Genomic DNA, 20695 nt, shown 5'->3' with positions numbered 1-20695 from the left:
GAGCGGAAAAGACGTGAAAGCTGTGTGTGTAACAAACAGGAGAACTATGGGTCAGGAGGACATGATTCAGGTAAATAACTCAGGTGTGTGTGTGATCAGACCGACACAGTTGCTTTTCATGAAGAATACAAATAACTGATCTCATCAGGAGCCATAACTATTTTATAACTATATTTTAACAAAGATGAAATCACCACCAGTTCATCAAAATGTAAATAGTTATGAATTGCCATGAACCTGTCATATGACTTACAGTGGGTACGGAAAGTATTCAGACCCCCTTAAATTTTTCACTCTTTGTTATATTGCAGCCATTTGCTAAAATCATTTAAGTTAAAATCATTTAAGTTCTTTTTTAATAAATCTGCATAAAAATGTCAACAATTCTGTGTTTTTCTGTCAATATGGGGTGCTGTGTGTACATTAATGAGGAACAAAAATGAACTTAAATGATTTTAGCAAATGGCTGCAATATAACAAAGAGTGAAAAATTTAAGGGGGTCTGAATACTTTCCGTACCCACTGTAAATCTTTAGGTAATTTGATTAATGAAATATCAGTACCTACTGTAGATTTATGTCATGTGACAACAATAAAGGATGAGTTTATTTCATTTTATTATTCAGGTTCTTTCTTTCTTTCTTTCTTAAGAATGTGCTTCTATGTGTCTTTGCTTTAACTGAATTGTTCAAGCTGATCAATCACAGTCCTGTTCTGTTTAGTGAAACATTTACTTTGATTGTTAGTGCCATCTAGTGGATATGATGCACAACAGAACAAATATAAAAGGGGTTTCTTGTAAATGGAAGAACAGAAATACGTATTAAATTTTTATGCACTAAACACAAATATCTAAGTGTTTGCCATATTAAATATTGTAATAAATTACTAAATCAAAGTATTAATTTATTAATTTGAACAAAATTATTTATATTTATATTATATCTATCTATCTATATATATATATATATATATATATATATACACTGTTACTCAAAATCACATAACTTGAGTTTTCAGAGCAGTCAATTCAAAAACTGAATAGAACATTAAATAGATGGATAATTTTATGCTATACTGCTTGATATAGAATCTCAAAGAAAAAAAAAAGGTTATTTGTTGAAATAGGTTGGCATTGAAAGTTCCATAAAGAACCTTTAAAGTCCATGGAACCTCTAAAGGTTCTTTGTAGTGGAAAAAGGTTCATTAGATTAATAAAATGTTCTTAAAAAAAAGGTTCTTTTAAATGTGATCTATTATGCCCCTTTTTACAAGATGTAATATAGGTCTCAGGTGTCCCCAGAAAGTTTCAGTTCAAAATACCCATGGATTTATATTATACCATGTTTTAGCTGCTTATTTTTAGGTGGGAGAAAAAATGCGCTGATTTGGTGTGTGTACCTTTAAATGCAAATAAGCTCATGTTCCCTGTTACCAAGCTGGAGACTGAGGCATAAACAATACAGGTGAAGCTCACACAGCAAATATAACTCTCAAATTGGATTATTACAAACTGTTCGTGATGCAGCATATCAGATCACATGGTATGGGATGTGTTTTGTGGATGTTTGCTAACATTCTGTACGGCTAACGTGGCTAAAGCTACACACTGTTGGAGAGACTCAATAAGAATGAAGTTGTTTTTATGAATTATAGATTGCAAGTGTTTTTGGGTTAAAAATGAAAATAACAACATGGCTCTGGTCTCTGTGAATACAGTAAGAACACTTTAGACACATTTAACAGTACATTAGCAATGTGCTAACAAAACATTCAGAAAGACAATTTGCAAACATCACAAAATATATATGAAATTGGATCATGGACATTTGGTATCGATCCATCTTTGAGAATCAACTTCTGTGCAAATCCTGTTTTACTGACCCTCATGTGTAAAGCAGTCTGGTGTAAAATGACTTGCACATAATGGTATATGAATTCATCTGCACACATTCCCTTCATAAATAAAATGACACCACTGCGTCCTCAGTGGCTCATATGCCAGGAGTTTATGGAGACTCGTATGTTTACTATTATAGCTGTTAACAGATCAGTGATCAGTTCAGGCAGGGCCGTGGGTGGAAACATACAGATTCAAGGGAGCAGTAATATTATAAAAGGATCCCGTTCCTACATCACAAGGAGAGAAGGTTTTTTCACATGCTTGCAGAGAAAGACTTACCAAAACAAAGTTACTAGGTTGTCCTTTTTCACCCTTTCTGGGTTGCTAGATGCACCAGGGACCCGATTATAGCACTTAAAGGGTTAGTTCGCCCAAAAATGAAAATTCTGTCATTTATTACTCACCCTCATGTCGTTCCACACCCATAAGACCTTCATTCATCTTCAGAATGCAAATTGAGATATTTCTGATGAAATCCGATGGCTCAGTGAGGCCTGCATAGCCAGCAATGACATTTCCTCTCTCAAGATCCATTAATGTACTAAAAACATATTTAAATCAGTTCATGTGAGTACAGTGGTTCAATATTTATATTATAAAGTCACGAGAATATTTTTGGTGCACCAAAAAAACAAAATAACGACTTATATAATGATGGCCGATTTCAAAACACTGCTTCAGGAAGCTTCAGAGCGTTATGAATCAACTGATTTAAATATGTTTTTAGTACATTAATGGATCTTGAGAGAGGAAATGTCATTGAGCCATCGGATTTCATCAAAAATATCTTAATTTGTGTGCTTAAGATGAACGAAGGTCTTACGGGTGTGGAACGGCATGAGGGTGAGTCATTAATGACAGAATTTTCATTTTTGGGTGAACTAACCCTTAAATCGCGGAAAAAGTCAGATTTTCATGAACCCTATAAGTTCTTTGGGAACCAAAAGTGGTTCTTCTGCAGCATCACTGCAAAAAAAAAAAAAAAAAAAAAACATTTTGGAATCTGATGCATGGTTAATCCATCCATATGTGAACAGGGGAATATTTGCTCTGTCGCAGGAACAACCGACAGAGGCAGCGACACCAGCAGCCGCTCATGAGGGTCCGGAGGCCACGGACGGCAGCAAGGAGACCACAGAGAGAATATTCTGCCTTATTGGGGTCACTGCTACCATCCTCAACCTTCTAGTAGTGGTGTTAGTGTACATTTACACCCCTGTGTGAAGAGAAGTTCATTACTTTCAACTGGACACCCAACCACTAACCTTCAGACATCTGGACGCCCTTACTGCTTTGGTGATGATCATCCTGGGAATATATTTCCCATGACAATGCTTTATGTTTTATTTATCTTTTGTTAAAGTGTTTGGATGCATAGCTGTGACTGACAAAGTAAATGAAGTTTAGGCTAAGCATGGTGTTGGTATTTTTTTCTTAGATTGAAATCATATCAGTTAGGTTCCTTTCATGCAAACATACACTTTAAAAAAATGCTGGGTTGAAAACAACCAAAGTTGGGTTGAAAATGCACAAACCCAGCAATTGGGTTGTTTTAACCCAGTGGTTAGGTTAAATGTTTGGCCAACCTGCTGGGTAGTTTTAATTAGCTCAACTATTGTTTAAAAATTACTGTATTGCTTGCTTAAAATGAACCCAAAATTTGTTGGAAATTAACATTTATTAATAAGTTTAATAATTCTGATATCTCCAATCTCCTCCTAAAAATGTCACTAAGCAAATGCAACCCAAATGTGTGTCTATCTGCCACACTCCTCACGCGCCGCTCCATCAGTCTGAGCTCTGATTGGCTGTCTCTTGGCTACAAGACAGACATCACTCTGATTGGCCCAAAGTTTTCACGCATCTCTTTCATTCATGTGAGTCAGTGTGCGCTCGTCCGGACTCGCAGCAGCGCGTCTAGATGGAGAGAATCAATTCACCGTTACAACGAATGAGGGCCATCAGCGGTGACGCACCATATTCACTAGCTTTCAGAGCAAAAACGACTTTGGATAACGCATCAGTTGCAGCTCACTAGGTCGGAATAACGATGTCAGAACTATGGAGGCTTTCATTTTGCATGTCATTTCTTTCCCTGGCGATCGCAAACTCCTCATCAGTCAGTCATCAGATGCCTCCTGATCTCATCCATCCTCCACAAAGCAGGAGCAAACCACAGAGACACCGACATCACTCCAACTCAACCACAATACAGATAGATTTAAAAGGGTAAGTGTCTTCATTGAAGTGATCTCAAAAGTCTTTACATGAAGGTGACATGTTTGTGGTGAATATATGTGGAAACTAAATAGACTTTTATTATAGCCTATTATTGCTTTTAAATGTAGTGAACATAAATGCACACTCTTAAAAATAAAGGTTCTTTATTGGCGTCTGGTTCCTTTAAGAACCTTTAACATCCATAGAACGTTTTCATTCCACAAATAGGTTCTTTATAGTGAAAAAGGTTCTTTAAAAATGTTCTTTACTCTAAGAAAAAAAAAAAAAAAGAGATTTTTTTAAGAACTGTTCAACTGTTCACTGTTTATTTTTAAGAGAGAACGGGTTCAATGATGGAGGGTTTGCAGAACTTTCATGAGGAGCAAATAAAAATGAGCTAAATTCATATTTTTCTGTAATTGCTAGAATCTGATTCCAAAGGGATTTTTTTTCCTATCCCATTAGGATCCTTTTGGATTGGTTGCAAGTAATGATTGGAATTCCATTAGTAATCCCATTGACATTTTTTAATATATATATATATATATATATATATATATATATATATATATATATATATATTTTTTTTTTTTTTTTTTTTTTTTTTTTGACCTTGTAAAGGTGGACCATAAATGCAAATCCCACCAAATAATATAAATAATACTTCCAAATAATGAAATAATGGAATTCTATTGCAATTTTTTATTTTTTTTTTCTGATACTATTGACAAAATGCTGTGTTAAAAACAACACAAGTTGGATTGAAAATGGCAAAACCCAGTGGTTGGGTTAAATGTTTGACCCAACCTGCTGGGTAGTTTCATTTAACTCAACTATTGTTTAAAAATTACTGTATTGCTTGCTTAAAATGAACCCAAATGAACATTTATTAATATGTTTAATGAAAAATAAGTAAACAATAAACATTTATTAAATTGCTTATTAATTAATGTTCAGCTTTTGATTATTATTATTGCCTCTAGTAGTAATTATGTGTCTGATTTTTAATTTCCAACCTTTTTTGGGTTCATTTTACGCCAGCCCTTTAGTAATTTTTAAACAATAATTGGTTTAAATAAACATAAACAAACATTTAACCCAACCGCTGGGTCAAAACAACCCAATCACTGGGTTTGTCCATTTTCAACCCAATTGAGTGTAAAGGAAGAACGTCTTGTTTACTACACATCTCGTCCTCATCTTGACCGGCCATCTAAACCGTTTTTCTCTTCACTGCTTCTCTAACTTTCATTTACAAGCAGTTTATAGGCCCAGAGAGACATAGCGGAGCACTTTACTTCAATCAAAGTCCTTTATAGAACCAGAATGACATTAAAACATTGGCCCGTCTTTGTTCACAGTGGTAACATTCAGTCAGATGTTTCTCTAGACTCACTCCGGAAGTGTTGATCCTTCAAGCAATGAGAGGAATTCATGATTATCCTGAAAAGTTGGAGACTTAGTGACTGGTCTTTGTAAGCCATAACAGAGCAGGAAATTACTTACCCTTCTATTCATATTCATTTCGACGGAGCCAAAATGCCACTGAACCTTTGTAAGAGTTCATCAAGGATGCACCACTGCTCTTCTGTAACAATCCCACCTCCTCTGGACGTCATTGTGCTTTCAGGTCAACCGAGGACGTTGACCGTGGAAACACGTCCATCCCGGGGCAATGGGGTTTGGAGGCAGCGGGAATATGGTAGCGTTTTCACAGCCCTAGATGGAGAAGGAGGGCGTTGTTGTGGAGTTTAGTAAAGCTGACAGGCCGAATGCAGGTTCAACAGTTCAGGAGGCCAAGCGCAGCAAATGGCTTCATTTCAGAGCGCATCAACGGAGCCTTTCACACCTCTGAGATCTCAAAGAGAGACAAAAACATGATTATTTCCTCCTTTTTGATGGAGGTGCCAAGCAAAGTGGGAGCTTTGTGACAATCCGGCAGTTAACCCACATGTTTGACCTTGAGGACCGCGGTTGAGGTTTTATTGAAGCTTCTCCACGGCTCTCTGTTACGAGGTGCTGGAAAAAACAGCCGGGGCCAAGAAGAAAACTATAAACCCTTTTTGTTTTGTGTTGCACAAATGTAAATAACATTTTTAAAATATAAAAGGTTCATTTACAATCTTTATTTTACGGCCTCTGCTCCCAGTAATGTGTTGGAGGTGTGGAGGTTTGCTCGTTTGGAAGATGTAAAGTTTCGCTTCACTGCCTTGTTTCTTTGCATTCTGCTCACACAGAGAAAACAGAGAGCTGTAGGCCGAGGGAATGAGATACATGTGGGTGCAAAAGCAGCTGGTAAAGAACAGATGTTTTATTTTTTACATGATACCCAAAAGCCAACATAATCATCCTTAAAGGTCCCGTTCTTCGTGATCCCATGTTTCAAACTTTAGTTAGTGTGTAATGTTGTTGTTAGAGTATAAATAAAATCTGTAAAATTTTAAAGCTCAAAGTTCAGTGCCAAGCGAGATATTTTATTTAACAGAAGTCACCTACATCGAACGGCCAGTTTGGACTACATCCCTCTACTTCCTTCTTTAATGACGTCACTAAAACAGTTTTTTGACTAACCTCCGCCCACAGGAATACACAAGAGTTGCGTTTGTAGACTGTGTTTGTCGCCATGTCGTCGAAACGCTGTTATTTTCATCCCGCAGTCCAATCACCGGGTCTGATTCCGGCTCAAATTGATAGGGTAAAATTAAAGACATGTTTACAATAACACTGAGCGCGTGCATCTCCACGTTATGGTAAGAGGCGTGACCTTTCCGGGCAAGGTTCGCTAAGCTGCTGTCGAATCACAACACAGGAACCGCTGACACAATCAGAACTCGTTACGTATTTCTGAAGGAGGGACTTCATAGAACAAGGAAGTCATCAGCCCGTTTTTATGACAGTGGAAACAGCGGTATACAGATAAGTAAAGTATGTGAAAAATACTGTGTTTTTTTACACGCGAAACATGAACACATGTTATATTGCACACTATAAACACAATCAAAGCTTCAAAAAACCACGAAAAACGGGACCTTTAAATAGTATTAGTTTATTATAGGTTTTTTATAGGTAATTTGGCAGGGGGTCGAAATTCGACACAACAGTGGCGTTCATCTGTGTGGACTGTGCACGAGTGATAACACTGCCAGATCACCGAATGAAATGAATGCTCTGCTAGTCAACTGGAGATGTTTCATGTGTATTAGGTACATCCGTGCCGCGAGATGTTTCAAAAAGTGGTAGGGACAATATCGACCCATGCGAAATTACGCAAAATTACGCCTATGCTTTTATGTATAATGCTTTATAAAGGTATTTATAATGTATGTTATAATGCATTATGTCTTTTCGTAAATAATTGTGAGTTAATCTGTAAATAAAAGTTAATTATAAGTTAAAATGCATTATAATATTTGCAGATTCCCTGTTACATCTGCAACTGGTGGTTTGGCATGTGTTTTAATACACTATACTTTCTAAAGGTGCACTCTAAAAATGCTGGGTTAACAATAACCCAAGCTGGGTTGAAAATGGACAAACCCAGCGATTGGGTTAAATGTTTGACCAATGTGCTGGGCAGTTTTATTTAACTCAACTATTGTTTAAAAATTACTTTATGGCTGACTTAAAATGAACCCAAAATAGGTTGGAAATTTAAAATCAGACATAATTGCTAGAGGCAATAATAATAATAATAATCAAAAGCTGAACATTCATTAATAAGCAATTTAATAAATGTTATTGTTTAATTATTATTCATTAAACTTATTAATAAATGTTCATTTATTAAACATGTTAATAAATGTTAATTTCCAACATATTTTGGGTTCATTTTAAGTGAGCAATACAGTAATTTTTGAGTTAAATAAAACTACCCAGCAGGTTGGGCAAACATTTAACCCAACTTCTGGCTTAAAACAACCCAATCATTGGGTTTGTCCATTTTCAACCCATCAATTTTTGTTACTGTGGAGCACAAACAGATATTTAGCAGAATGTCCAAGCTGCTCTCAAAGTCAGTGTTAATCAATGCCTTTTCTAGTTACGATCTACTTTCATTGTATGGAAAAAAGCAGCTTTGAACATTATTTTTTTTGGTGAACTATCCCTTTAACATGCCCCCAATACTTTTTGACTATATGAAAAAAGTTGTCCGCTGTAGCCATGTGAACAGAATAAACACAGACGTCTTCGATCACTATCAAGTCTTGCTCTAATGGGATCCTCTCTCAGCTCTGTAAACATCACTCACGTCTCAATGGGAATGTATCGTTTAGGTGTCGACTCCATATTAAAACCAAAACTGGGTACAAAAGTTGATGGCGACTTTCCATTCTGTCAGTGCAGAAACTTCCCTGCTTGGGTCCAGTGAAGGGTCAAGGATTTATTTAGAGAACAGACAGACAGACTGGTGGTAAAAGGTCTCAGTGTTATGAGACATCTTAGCACAGCTTCAGTTTAAAGAGACAGTTCAGCCAAAAATGAAAACAATGTCATCATTTACTCACGTCATGTTGTTTCAAACAAGTTTGGCTTTCTCTTTTACAAAGAAGATTGTACTTTTCGCTCTTTTTATATGCAAAAATGAGCACTGAAGCCTTCAAAAACTCAAAATAAAAGTTTCATGTGGTTCATTCAACTCATACTCCTGAGCTGTAAAAGGATTAGTTCACTTCAGAATTCAAGTTTCCTGATAATTTACTCACACCCATGTCATCCAAGATGTCTGTCTTCCTTTCTTCAGTTGAAAAGAAATAAAGGTTTTTGAGGAAAACATTCCATTTTCTCCATATATTGGACACTGAGGTTCAACGGGTTGAAGGTCCAAAATGCAGTTTCAGTGCAGCTTCAAAGAGCTCTACATGATCCCAGCCATCATTTTCTAAAAAAAAATAAAACTTACATACTCGCAATTGTGAGTTTATATCTCGCAATTCTGAGAATTGCAAGTTAAAGTCAGAATTGTGTGATAAAAACTCATAATTGTGAGAAAAAAAGACTTTATGTCTCGCAATTCTGACTTTATAACTCAGAATTGTGAGATGCAAATTTGTGAGAAAAAAGTCCGAATTTTAATTTTTTTATTTAGTGGCAGAAGCAAGCTTCCATAGAAAAGAGAGAAGAACGAGTTCGAACTCGGGTCGATTACGTCAAAAGCCTTTCTCCCTACGACCAACACCACTGCAGACGTTGAGTGGCGAGCATCGATTTTAATCTTGTTTGGCCCAACTAGACATTGGTGGGTGGAGTTAGTGTAAATAGACTTTGTCAACAAGACAGGCTATTTACACTTAGTGTAAATATACACTCCAAAATTGGCAAAAATTTGCCATTTTGTATTGTTTCACAAATGCATTTTGGTATCTCATTGACAAGCTGTTTAAAAAAAAAAAAAAAAGTAGCATAAAATCAACAGAAAAGTTTAAAGCTCAAATAATGATCATGCGGTTTTAATTAGTGATTTTAGTTAAATCTCAAAGTCTGTGTGTGCTGAATTACACTCTAAAAAATAAAACATTGGTTCAACAAAAAAAAAAATATGTTAACATTTTCCACTAGAATTTTTAAATTAAGCCAATTGGGAGAATTACATTAATTCAAAGCAATACTTTGAGTTGATCCAACATAATGTTTTAAGTAAGGTGAAGACGTTTTTTTGCCACAATAAAAACACATTTCTAAGTAATATGAACGTAATAATTGTCAACATGAATGCAACTATTTAAGTTGATCCAACATAATGTTTTAAGTAAGGTGAAGATGCTTTTTGGACACAATAAAACATTTCTAAGTAACATGAACTTACCAAGCACCGCTTGTCACCATGATGGTAAATCTCCAAAAACCCACATTAACAGAAACTCTTCTAAATTAGCATAACAAAACACTAATTACTGCTAAATCTCCCTTACCATTAATCTTGTGCAAAAAACATTTTATTTTATAACACTTAATTTTAGCATTTACTCTCCCTTTCAAGTGCCATGGGCAAAGCATGATGGGAAATATAAATCCCAGCCCAGTTTCAGTTAAATTAAAAGAAGTGTTGAACGATGAAACGCGTTTACACATCATCAGATTGTATTTTACATTAACAGAACTTAAAATTAAATACATTTTTGATTAATTGAAAATGTTAAACTATGACAAGTCATGATAGTATATATCGAATCAATAGGCATAATTTGTGTGTCATCCAAGCTCAATAAAATAACAATTACAAGTAAAAAGTCTAACAGCATTTCAGAACTTGATTTTTTATTTCACAACAATATATATATTTAAGTAATGACTAAAGGTCCCCTGAATTAGTTTTTAGAGTGTAGCTTTGATCCCTCTTGGAAGGTTATAGGTCATTCTGACCTCCACGTAGCCTGGATCGTCCAATGCTGGCTCTGTCTCAATCGGCTTACGCTGCACATCATCCCTCGGACTGGCAAGTTCCAACAGTGTCCCTTCAGAAGCCATACAATAAAGGCACATACTGTAACTAATTAGCAAATCCCACCCGACGCTGCAGAAGGGTCAGGTTTATGCGCGCTGGCCGCTGCTTTTCAAGCAAGCGTTCAGGACCGGCTCGGCTTGTGTTAGTGTGCTAATTGCCTTTTCTCCCAAAAGCAGCTAGATAAACAGATGCGGGCCAGGAGTCTGAAAGAAGACTCTTAATCCAGCAAAGTTTACCCACCAGACGGGACAGCCAACGCCACTGTGGGAAAAACAATATTTCTCATGTGCGTAGGCACAGGGAGGACGGAGGCCCAACGAGGGGGGCGTCTATAACAAACTCGCTCCCCCCTTCATTTTTATTCATCGCCGCTATTTGTCCAAGCTGAATACAACACGGGGTGAAGGGTCAGCTTAAACCCAAGGCTATTCACTCAGTCCAATGCATCTTAAGGGGCCCAGGGCCACGGATTGTAAGTCTTTTAAAGATGTCCTTTCAGAAGTGGTTAAATTGTGATTATGCTGGACAGATTGATTTGGCGTGGAGCCTGGAAAAGGGTGAAATGAAAGTGAATTTTTGATGCAAATGAAGTTTATTCCACAATTTTAAGCAAATGCAGACTCCATGTTTGTGCAGTGTGGCATGTGATGACCTCTACTTTTTTATATTTTTGTTCTTGTCACTCCTAGAGCTTCACCCTTGATCTCTCACTCTGACACTCCTGATCTTTGTCCGTCTTTCTCCAGGCCCAACGTTTGTGGCACCAGGTGCTGTTATTCATGGCTAGTCAACCCCAAGACCAAGCAGTGCACAAAACGTGAGTATCTTTTCAGGGCCATTCAGATGGTTTTATGTTCATAGAAAGACAGACAGACAGATATATACGGCTGCCAGTATTTCATCTGGCTCAAATCCTCTTCATTTGTCTGATTTTTCAAATGAGGCAATGAGCTGAAGTGTCAGCACGGCTGCGAGCTGTAACAACTTCACAGAAGGGGAAACATGTACTAAACCACTGATTCACAACCTTTATTTATTAAAGGCCCCCACTGCCCAACACAATATTCATAATATAATAGTATATATATATATATATATATATATATATATATATATATATATATATATATACAGTACAGTCCAAAAGTTTGGAACCACTAATATTTTTAATGTTTTTAAAAGAAGATTCTTCTGCTCACCAAGGCTACATTTATTTCGTTAAAAATACAGTAAAAAACAGTAATATTGTGAAATATTATTACAATTTAAAATAACTGTGTACTATTTAAATATATTTGACAAAGTAATTTATTCCTGTGATGCAAAGCTGAATTTTCAGCATCGTTACTCCAGTCTTCAGTGTCACATGATCCTTCAGAAATCATTCTAATATGCTGATCTGCTGCTCAAGAAACATTTATGATTATTTTCAATGTTGAAAACAGTTGTGTACTTTTTTTTTCAGGATTCCTTGATGAATAGAAAGTTCAAAAGAACAGCATTTATCTGAAATACAAAGCTTCTGTAGCATTATACACTACCGTTCAAAAGTTTGGGGTCAGTAAGAATTTTTATTTTTATTTTTTTGAAAAGAAATTAAAGAAATGAATACTTTTATTCAGCAAGGATGCATTAAATCAATCAAAAGTGGCAGTAAAGACATTTATAATGTTACAAAAGATTAGATTTCAGATAAACACTGTTCTTTTGAACTTTCTATTCATCAAATAATCCTGAAAAAAATATTGTACACAAATATTTTGTACAATTGTACACATTAAATGTTTCTTGAGCAGCAGATCATCATATTAGAATGATTTCTGAAGGATCATGTGACACTGAAGACTGGAGTAACGATGCTGAAAATTCAGCTTTGATCACAGGAATAAATTACTTCGTGAAATATATTCAAATAGTAAACAGTTATTTTAAATTGTAATAATATTTCACAATATTACTGTTTTTTACTGTATTTTTAATTAAATAAATGTAGCCTTGGTGAGCAGACGAAACTTCTTTTAAAAACATTAAAAATCTTAGTGGTTCCAAACTTTTGGACTGTACTGTATATATGTATATATATATATATATATATATATATATATATATATATATATATATATATATATATATATATATATATATATATATATATGATAAATAGGATTTTTAAAATAGGATTTTAATTATTTTAATTATGTTTATAAATTAATAATAACAATAGAGTCATCCTGCGTCCCCTTTGGGAGTTTGCTGAGCCCCCCTGGTTGAGAACCGCTGCTCTAAACCACTGAGCTTTCAGTTCAACAGAACCAATGAAGTTACAAAACAAACCTTGCAATTGTTTTAAAGGGTTAGTTCACCCAAAAAATGAAAATTCTGTCATTAATTATCATGTTGTTCCAAAGACTTTTGTTCATCTCTTTAAGTCCTCCAAGTCGTTTTTGTAACGTTCAGTCTACTAAGATAACTAATCTTGGGTGCGTTTCCCAAAAGCATCGTTAGCCAACTAACATACTAACACGATTTGGTGTTTCCAGAAACCATCGTTCAAATGAACATTCGCAAACTGCATCGCAGACTTGTGTGGTTGGATCGACAGCTCTCAAGCTGTGGTTAGAAGAACAGTTTCTTGTTTTTATGACATGTAGACTTAACAAATCATTATCTTGAGCAAAATAAGCAAGCTGACATTTAGTACAGTGTATATCTTTTATTTCAAATATATACAAATGTCATTTACATATTTTAGTTTGTGAAGAGATTTTAAGCACCATTTTTGCATGTGCGTACGCGATACGAAAACGAGCCTATGATTGAATCTGGAAATTAAGCAAAATAACTGAGAAAAATAAGAATTAGTCCTCAGATGCAATGTCTGTAATTTATAGCAAAAAATCTAGAAAAAGAACCACTGACTCACAACCTTTATTTACACAATATTCATAATATATATATATATATATGCAGGATATTTATGTAAGTGAGGATAGCAAAATAAAGTAAACTGTGACATATTATACCCAAAAATTATTCATACAGTGGACTACCAGTAAGACTGATAAAAATTTGGAACCAAAAATTATTCAGACACTTTGACCTGACCATGTTTTGCTTAAGTGTTATCTGACATAATTAAGATTATTTTTTCTGACACAGTTTAGATCTTGTCATATTTTATTTTATTAGTCCTCAGATGCAATGTCTGTAATTTATAGCAAAAAATCTAGAATTATTTCAAAGTTATTACTCCACCTCCTGCATGACATCATTAACCAGAATGGCTGAACGACAGGTTTGCGACAATATGGTTTCGGGAAACAGTCGTGACTAGCTAGTTGAACTACACAGCAAAATCCCCAGAGTTAAATTAACTCTGCGCAGAGTACATATGGTCCCTCTCTAAATAGTGTTAAAATAACGCTAAAGAAGAGTTAAAGTTAATGAGATAATTAAGCAATTAATTAAGTGATGATTGTGCATTAGTGATGAACACCTGCTGTTAACAATCACTGAAGAAAAGAGTAACACAAGAACTACAACTGACTTCAGTCACAGCCATATTAATTGCTTAATTATCTCATTAACTTTAACTCTGCTTCAGTGTTACTTTAACACTATTTAGAGAGGGACCATATGTACTCTGAGCAGAGTTGATTTAACTCTGGGGATTTTACTGTGTATGGTAGTGAAGCAGCAAATTACGTTGTTGTACGGGAAACGCACCCCTGCTCGCTTTTTATCTATCGTTTGCTCCATATGGCCGCATTTACAGTCAACCAATTCTGATTCTGTATTGCATTAATGAAATATCCTGTTATTACCATTATTAAGTGTTTTATGTAAGTCAAGCAGATGATTATTGATGAAACCCCTCAGCCTGTGTGTTCCCATTTGACAGGCATTTAATGAAAACATTTTGTGTTACTTAATTGAGTCCATATTCAGTTTTCAATTAATGCACATAAGTTCACGTTGGAGATTAAAATCTGTTCTTAATTTGTTTCCACTGTTCATTGTTCCCTTTGCATCTTTATTTGTTTTATGGAATGATTTTATTAGGCTCATGTGGGCTAGATAATATGTTAAAGATTTTTATGTATATTATGTTCACGCATCTTACTTTCAGCAGTAAAATGTATTTATGGATGCCTGAACATTATAACAATCCTTTACTGTAAGTAGGCCAAACCTTTGAATGCCATGTTGAGGCAGCGCCTGAGCTCAGTTGCACAATTAATCCAGCCCCTCAGCTTTCTCATTATAATCCACACCTTCCTAATCCTTATGTAGCTAGATTTACCAGCTAATAACTAACCCCTTGACCCATGTGTCATTAAAGGGCCAGTGCAACTCAAAATACTTCCAGTTTTCAACTGAAATGTGTTGTGTCCAATAAAATCACACTCTAAAAAAGATGTCATGGGATTTGATTGGGAAAATAATATAGCTTGACATGCCATTCTCTGTTGTTCTCACACTAGCAAGATGTCACCCGCGCTGCCATAATAAAGCAGTCTGTCGCCGGCCGAACATCTGTCAGTGTCGTCCAGGCTTCCACGGCCATCGCTGTGAACATGTTAATATCAACCCAACCCTGAGCACCTGGTTTGAGACACAGCCTGGTCCCATCTTACACTCAACCGCTGCCGTGGCAACAGTTACCACGGCAACACGTGTATCCACCACCATCCAACCCAACATCTCCACATCTGCCTCCAACCCAGATGCAAGAATGACATACTCATTACGCTGGCAACCGCCCAGGTGAGTGAACTCTTCACAAGTGAGACAGTGGCTTGGAAAGCACATCAATAGCTATTTTAGGAAAGGAATAATTGCAGTGTACAGAAATATCTTAAAGGGGTTCTCGATTATGATTTCACTTTTTTAACTTTAATTAGTGTGTAATGTTGCTGTTTGATCATAAACAACATCTGCAAAGTTACGACACTCAAAGTTCAATGCAAAGGGAGATATTTTCTTAACAGAAATCACTTTTTAAGGACTACAACAAACAGCTGGTAGGAACTACAACGAGCTTCTTCCTGGGTTACTGACATCACTAACCCTAAGATTTACATAAACCCCGCCCCCGAGAACACACAACAAAGGGGGCGGGGCCATGTTGGGCTGCTTTAGAGAAGAGGAAGAGTTGTTGTAGTAGAGTGTTGTTGACATGCCATCATTTTACGCCGGACTGCTTCACAAACGAGGGTCAATTCAACACAAAAGATGAACATGACGGCACATGCTAGTGGATGAGTTGAATCAACTCCACAGCAACTACATCAATTTATCCACTAACCATTCAGAAACGTCTAAAAGTTGTAACTTCTTCCTGAGTCTCTCCATCAGTGTCGACTCCGGTTTGAACAATGTAAGGCTGAACACCGTTACTGACAATCCTCATTTTGGCTGCGTGAGATTCTCCAGCTTTGTTGTTGTTGAGCTGTTAAAGCTCCACCCTCTTCTGGAAAGGGGGCGGGAGCAGCAGCTCATTTGCATTTAAAGGGACACACACAAAAAAAGGTGTGATTTTGCTCACACCCAAATAGGGGCAAATTTGACAAGCTATAATAAATGATCTGCAGGGTATTTTGAGCTGAAACTTCACAGACACACAGTATTATATATCATCTTGTGAAAGGGGCATTATAGATCCCCTTTAACTTTCAAATTCAAAAAGTGCTTCTAGCTTACACTGGTAATTATTGAAGTTATTTTTAATGTTTATGTATCACTGCCTCATTTTTGTCTTCCTAAACATCCAGTATAACAGTGGAATTGGACTTTTTGAAGTTTTTGTTCAACTCAGCAAATCATTTATGTTTGGAGTTTTTAATTTTAAACTTATTTAAATTACTAATCATTTCTTTAGGTTATACAGTTTTGTTATATGGAAAAAATGACATGGTGCGACTTTAAGTGTTTATAAAACAATTGTTCACGATTTGCTGCCACAAAGTGGAAAAATTACAGTTAACAGTGCGTGTTTTGACTAAACATACAGATAAAGGCACTGTCACTTTTTCCCCATATCTTACCCAGTGTTAAAAATATACTTAAAACAGCAATTTTCCAGAGGAAATTAAGTTTTCCAATTAAAATATAAAGCACACAAATAAACAAACAGAAGGAAAGTAATATAGATCTAAACAATATTTACAATGTACTTTTAATTTGCTGAATGTTGTGAGGGAACAATTATCACTTTTAACTATTCTGTAAAAAATATATTTATCATTTCATGATAATTTATTTTGTCAAACTTTTGTCGAACTTAGATAATTAATGTAGTTCAGACAACATAATATTTTGAGTTTCTGTTGATTAAACCAATCGCCTTCATTGTATTAACTTAAATTTTTAATGTCAATGAACTCAAAATTAACCAGGTAACTTACTTTATTAAGTTAAACCAACAATTCTTTTTTTACAGTTGCTTATTAGCTTGCATATTGGCTGTTTATTAAAGCACATATTAATGCCTTATTCTGCATATTCTTCAGCCCTTAATCCTACCCAATACCTAAACTTAACACCTACTTTACTAACTATTAATAAGTAGTAAATTAAGAGTTTACTGATGCAAAAGTTTTAGTTAATAGTAAATATGTTCCCCATACCAAAGATTTTTTAATCCAGTATGTAGACATTCCTTTCACAAAAGAAACAAATTATGTGTGTTACTAGGATTTGCCTACAGGCGGCGCTCTCATACTCCAAATTCATATCTACTGTAAATACCCATCTGACTCTACTTCACTGCACTGCAGCACAAGATTGTAAAACTTGCACATTCGAGAATGTCGTTGTTTGAATGCTCTTCTTTCCCATCTGATGTAGTAGGAAGATTACTTTTGAACTCAAAGCTTCTTGAGGGATTCTAAAGGATTATAATTCCATCCAAATGGTAAACAACTGCAACATTTGTATACACTGATGTTAGGTATATTTGTTCTTTCTTTATACAGAGACCTTAAGTAACCCTTATCTTCTCACCGCTCACTCTCCACCCTGAAATGAAAAATAACACTATCTCTAATCTCACCTAATGTTTTGCCAAGGTGGATAATGTGGAGTAGAAGATGTACTGCTCAACCTCAAACTGACATATTTGTTTTGACTGGCTGCCCCATAGGCAGATGCTTCTTTTATACTGTATTCAGATGACAGAGGATGCAAAAGAACAAAAGGTACTGAAGAAAAGTGTTATGATTGGAGAGCCACACCTCATCTGATCTCAGATTGATGGGGCAACGAATACCATAAAGTTAAGAAGTCTTGTCCCTTGGAGGTCTCTGATCAGAGCTTTGATATTCAAGATGGAATATATTTACTCGAGAAAGCGTATATGCGGTCATGGTTAAGAAGTAGTTTATGTCACACCAAGGAATCATCTTGCAACATCTTGATTTAGAGGACAGGTTTTAACATTTATAAAAGACAAGAAAAGTGTTTAGCCTGTTGTATAATGCCAGGGTTTTCACTCAGGGGTCCCTGAAGGAGATCCACAAAACATAACAGGTCAGTTTAGTGATGTTAGTTAATGATCTTAATGCGAGTTTGTTGGCGAAATAGCCGGAATAATAATAAACAAAACTTGTGGAAATATCTTGTGGAGTTTTCAGTTTGCATGATAATATTGCCTGAGAAGAATCAACACAATTTCAAATTTTAAAATGCTAGTTTTCATGCAATAAAGTTAAAGTAGAACTTATTTGAAATATCATTACTAGTGTTGTCCCGAATCCTGGAATTTATAACTTTGATAAAATCCCTTGAAAATTATCAGTATACAATACCATTTTCAAGGAAAAATTGCCAAGGCATTAAGGGCAAAAAAAAACAAAACAAAAAATTTGACCATAATGTAAGTATTTTTTTAAACCCTCAAGTTTTTATTTATCAAAAAAAAAAAAAAGTATATTTTGGCAACATTAAACCTTACTCTAAACCAATAGATTTTGGTTTTGTGTCCTAGTTTGAGAGATTTACAGCCTTTTTTGAGGCCAATCAGACCCACTCAGACTCTGCAATGATCTCAGACTGTTGAGCAAGTCCACTGCTGAATCTAAGCTTGGGAAGGAAGGGCCTGCCCTGTGGAAACAGTTCTCTAACAATAGACTATTGAAAGACTCCATTTATGGGTCAGTTTCAATGATCTACCTGACGGGCCAATGTTGCATACACACTCTGTGCTGACAGCCTGCAATTTCCTCATCTTTCAACAGTTTTTATATCACATTCAGTGTGTGAACTAGATTTGTCAGATAAGTCCTCTGTTTTTGAAAGTCCCGAGCCTGGCAACTAAACCCAGAATCGATAAAGCAAGCAAGTTGTGCTTTTATTTCCATGGCTTTTCAAGTAAGATATGAATGCTTACATATGTCTGCTATGAAAGGTATTTGATCTACGTATATATTTTAGAAACCTCTTTGTCTGAAATGTTCTCTAAAAGGTAGTAAATCATCACAGTGAGGTTTTTAGGAAATGTCCCATGCTTGTTAGCTGTTTAAGAGGATTGTTCCAAAGCATGAAATAAATAATCGAAATATTAGTGCACCCCAAAGACAGAAATTTGACATGGTCAAAAAAATATATTGCACTTGGAAGATTTTTTTTTTTTTTTGATTCAGAGATGTGTTCTATATTTTAAAAAATACAGTATAAGACTTATTATCATTATGGTTCATTTGCTGGAGTTCAGTGCAAATCTAGGAGTCCCTCAGGGCTCTGTATTAGGACCTATCCAGTTGTCCTTTATCATGGGTTTCTGTGAATGAGTCCCCTCTCAAATCATCTCCTGCTGTGTCTCCGAGGGTGTTTATGCAGAGTGAGTGTGTGTATGACACATGCAGAGTTGGGAAGGTTGCATGTAAAATGGAAATGGCCATATGCATGTTTTATAGGCTGTTTGCTGTTGACCCAAGCTCACGTCAGCTTGTTTTCACTGTAAATTATCTCTGTTTGGGAAAATGAGCTCATGCTCATGCTCATGCATGCTTTCTAAGTCCATGCTGTGGATTTGAAAAAGGTTTGCCACATTAGCATCAACTCGGGCATACAGTTGTACAGGAAACCACTGCAAGAAAGTTGGTAACGTCTCTCTGTTTGCAGTGGAGTTCTTTTCATTATTTTAATGGGCCATTAAGTACAATTTGAATTAAAAGCAGAAATTTCCGGCCACTTGAATGGCTTTTAGTTTAAAACGTCTTGAAGGAGATTGCACAATAGTAATAAATGTACAATTACAATAGTTGACACATAGTACGAGACACCATAGTTTGTGAAGTTTGATTATATTTGCATTTACATAACCTCAAAAATACATACATATTATGTATTTATTTATTTATTTTGCTTTGTGTTGCAGTTTAAAAGAGGCCCAGTCAGTCCTGTTGAAGAGAGTGCTATCCAATGGAACAGGTGGAGAGAAGATCACAAGCGTTATACTGAAATACATTGAGTCCGAGCGCAACAGACTGGAGTCTTCATCCTCTACTGGAGCAACCAAACTCTCCAGCACCAAAACCTTTCACACTCAACGCGGCCAGTACACACTCGTTTACACAGCAGGTCAGTCCAAGCTAGCTGGGAAAATTGTTAAAAATTAAATGTTTTAGGGAAAACATTCACCTCATATCCTTCCCTGTAGGAAAGAAAGTTTCAAATGAGATCATGTTAATACCTAAATGATTTCTTTCTAGACGGCAATGAGATTCAATGAAGAGCAAACTGACTTTGCCTCTTCTGAAATAGCAAATTAAATCTCAAAAAATGTATCAAGGCTGCAATCAAAAGTCAAGAGATATCATTATTATAACCAAATCATAGCCCAAACAATCTGACTGTTTGTTTCACAGAATATTTATAGCTATGTAGTAGGGGTGTAACGTTGTGCGTATTCGTACCGAATGGTTCGAACAGTTATATTAATAAAACTTACTGAAAACAATTCCCATTGTACATTTTAAGACACTGGTTCTCAACCAGGGGTCTGGGCGCCAATAGGGGCCTCAGCACACTTCTAAGGGGGCTTCAAGATGATATATTTCTTATTTCAATTTTCTTATTTCTTATTTAAATTCAGTCCCTCAACAACAGCTTGTGTTCTTCAAAGAACC

General features: G+C 35.8%; 1 protein-coding gene and 1 long non-coding RNA gene across 2 annotated transcripts; both read left to right on the top strand.

The window, feature by feature from the left end:
• LOC125253725 lies at nucleotides 1-3315 on the top strand. Its single transcript, XR_007181534.1, has 2 exons — nucleotides 1-70; nucleotides 2963-3315. It is a non-coding gene; the product is annotated as an uncharacterized LOC125253725 (long non-coding RNA).
• Nucleotides 3316-3700: 385 nt separating this feature from the next.
• On the top strand, nucleotides 3701-20203 carry LOC125253811 (latent-transforming growth factor beta-binding protein 1-like). Its single transcript, XM_048167951.1, has 4 exons — nucleotides 3701-4132; nucleotides 11312-11382; nucleotides 15050-15332; nucleotides 19945-20203. The coding sequence occupies exons 1-4, from the start codon at nucleotides 3954-3956 to the stop codon at nucleotides 20183-20185; spliced, it is 774 nt and encodes a 257-aa protein (XP_048023908.1). The 5' UTR covers nucleotides 3701-3953; the 3' UTR covers nucleotides 20186-20203.
• The last annotated feature ends 492 nt before the right edge of the window (nucleotides 20204-20695 follow it).

This window comes from Megalobrama amblycephala, linkage group LG19, assembly GCF_018812025.1.
Source record: "Megalobrama amblycephala isolate DHTTF-2021 linkage group LG19, ASM1881202v1, whole genome shotgun sequence".
Lineage (NCBI taxonomy): Eukaryota > Metazoa > Chordata > Actinopteri > Cypriniformes > Xenocyprididae > Megalobrama > Megalobrama amblycephala.
The sequence above is the reverse complement of the archived record's forward strand: the minus strand, read 5'-3'. Positions and strand labels throughout refer to the sequence as shown.

What these genes read in the sequence shown, in the direction of transcription:
- LOC125253811 (XM_048167951.1), top strand. Translation starts at nt 3,954, where the DNA reads ATGTCAGAACTATGGAGGCTTTCATTTTGCATGTCATTTCTTTCCCTG. An exon ending in ATACAGATAGATTTAAAAGG is followed by an intron (nt 4,133 to 11,311) that starts GTAAGTGTCTTC and finishes GTCTTTCTCCAG; the next exon opens with GCCCAACGTTTGTGGCACCA. An exon ending in GACCAAGCAGTGCACAAAAC is followed by an intron (nt 11,383 to 15,049) that starts GTGAGTATCTTT and finishes TTCTCACACTAG; the next exon opens with CAAGATGTCACCCGCGCTGC.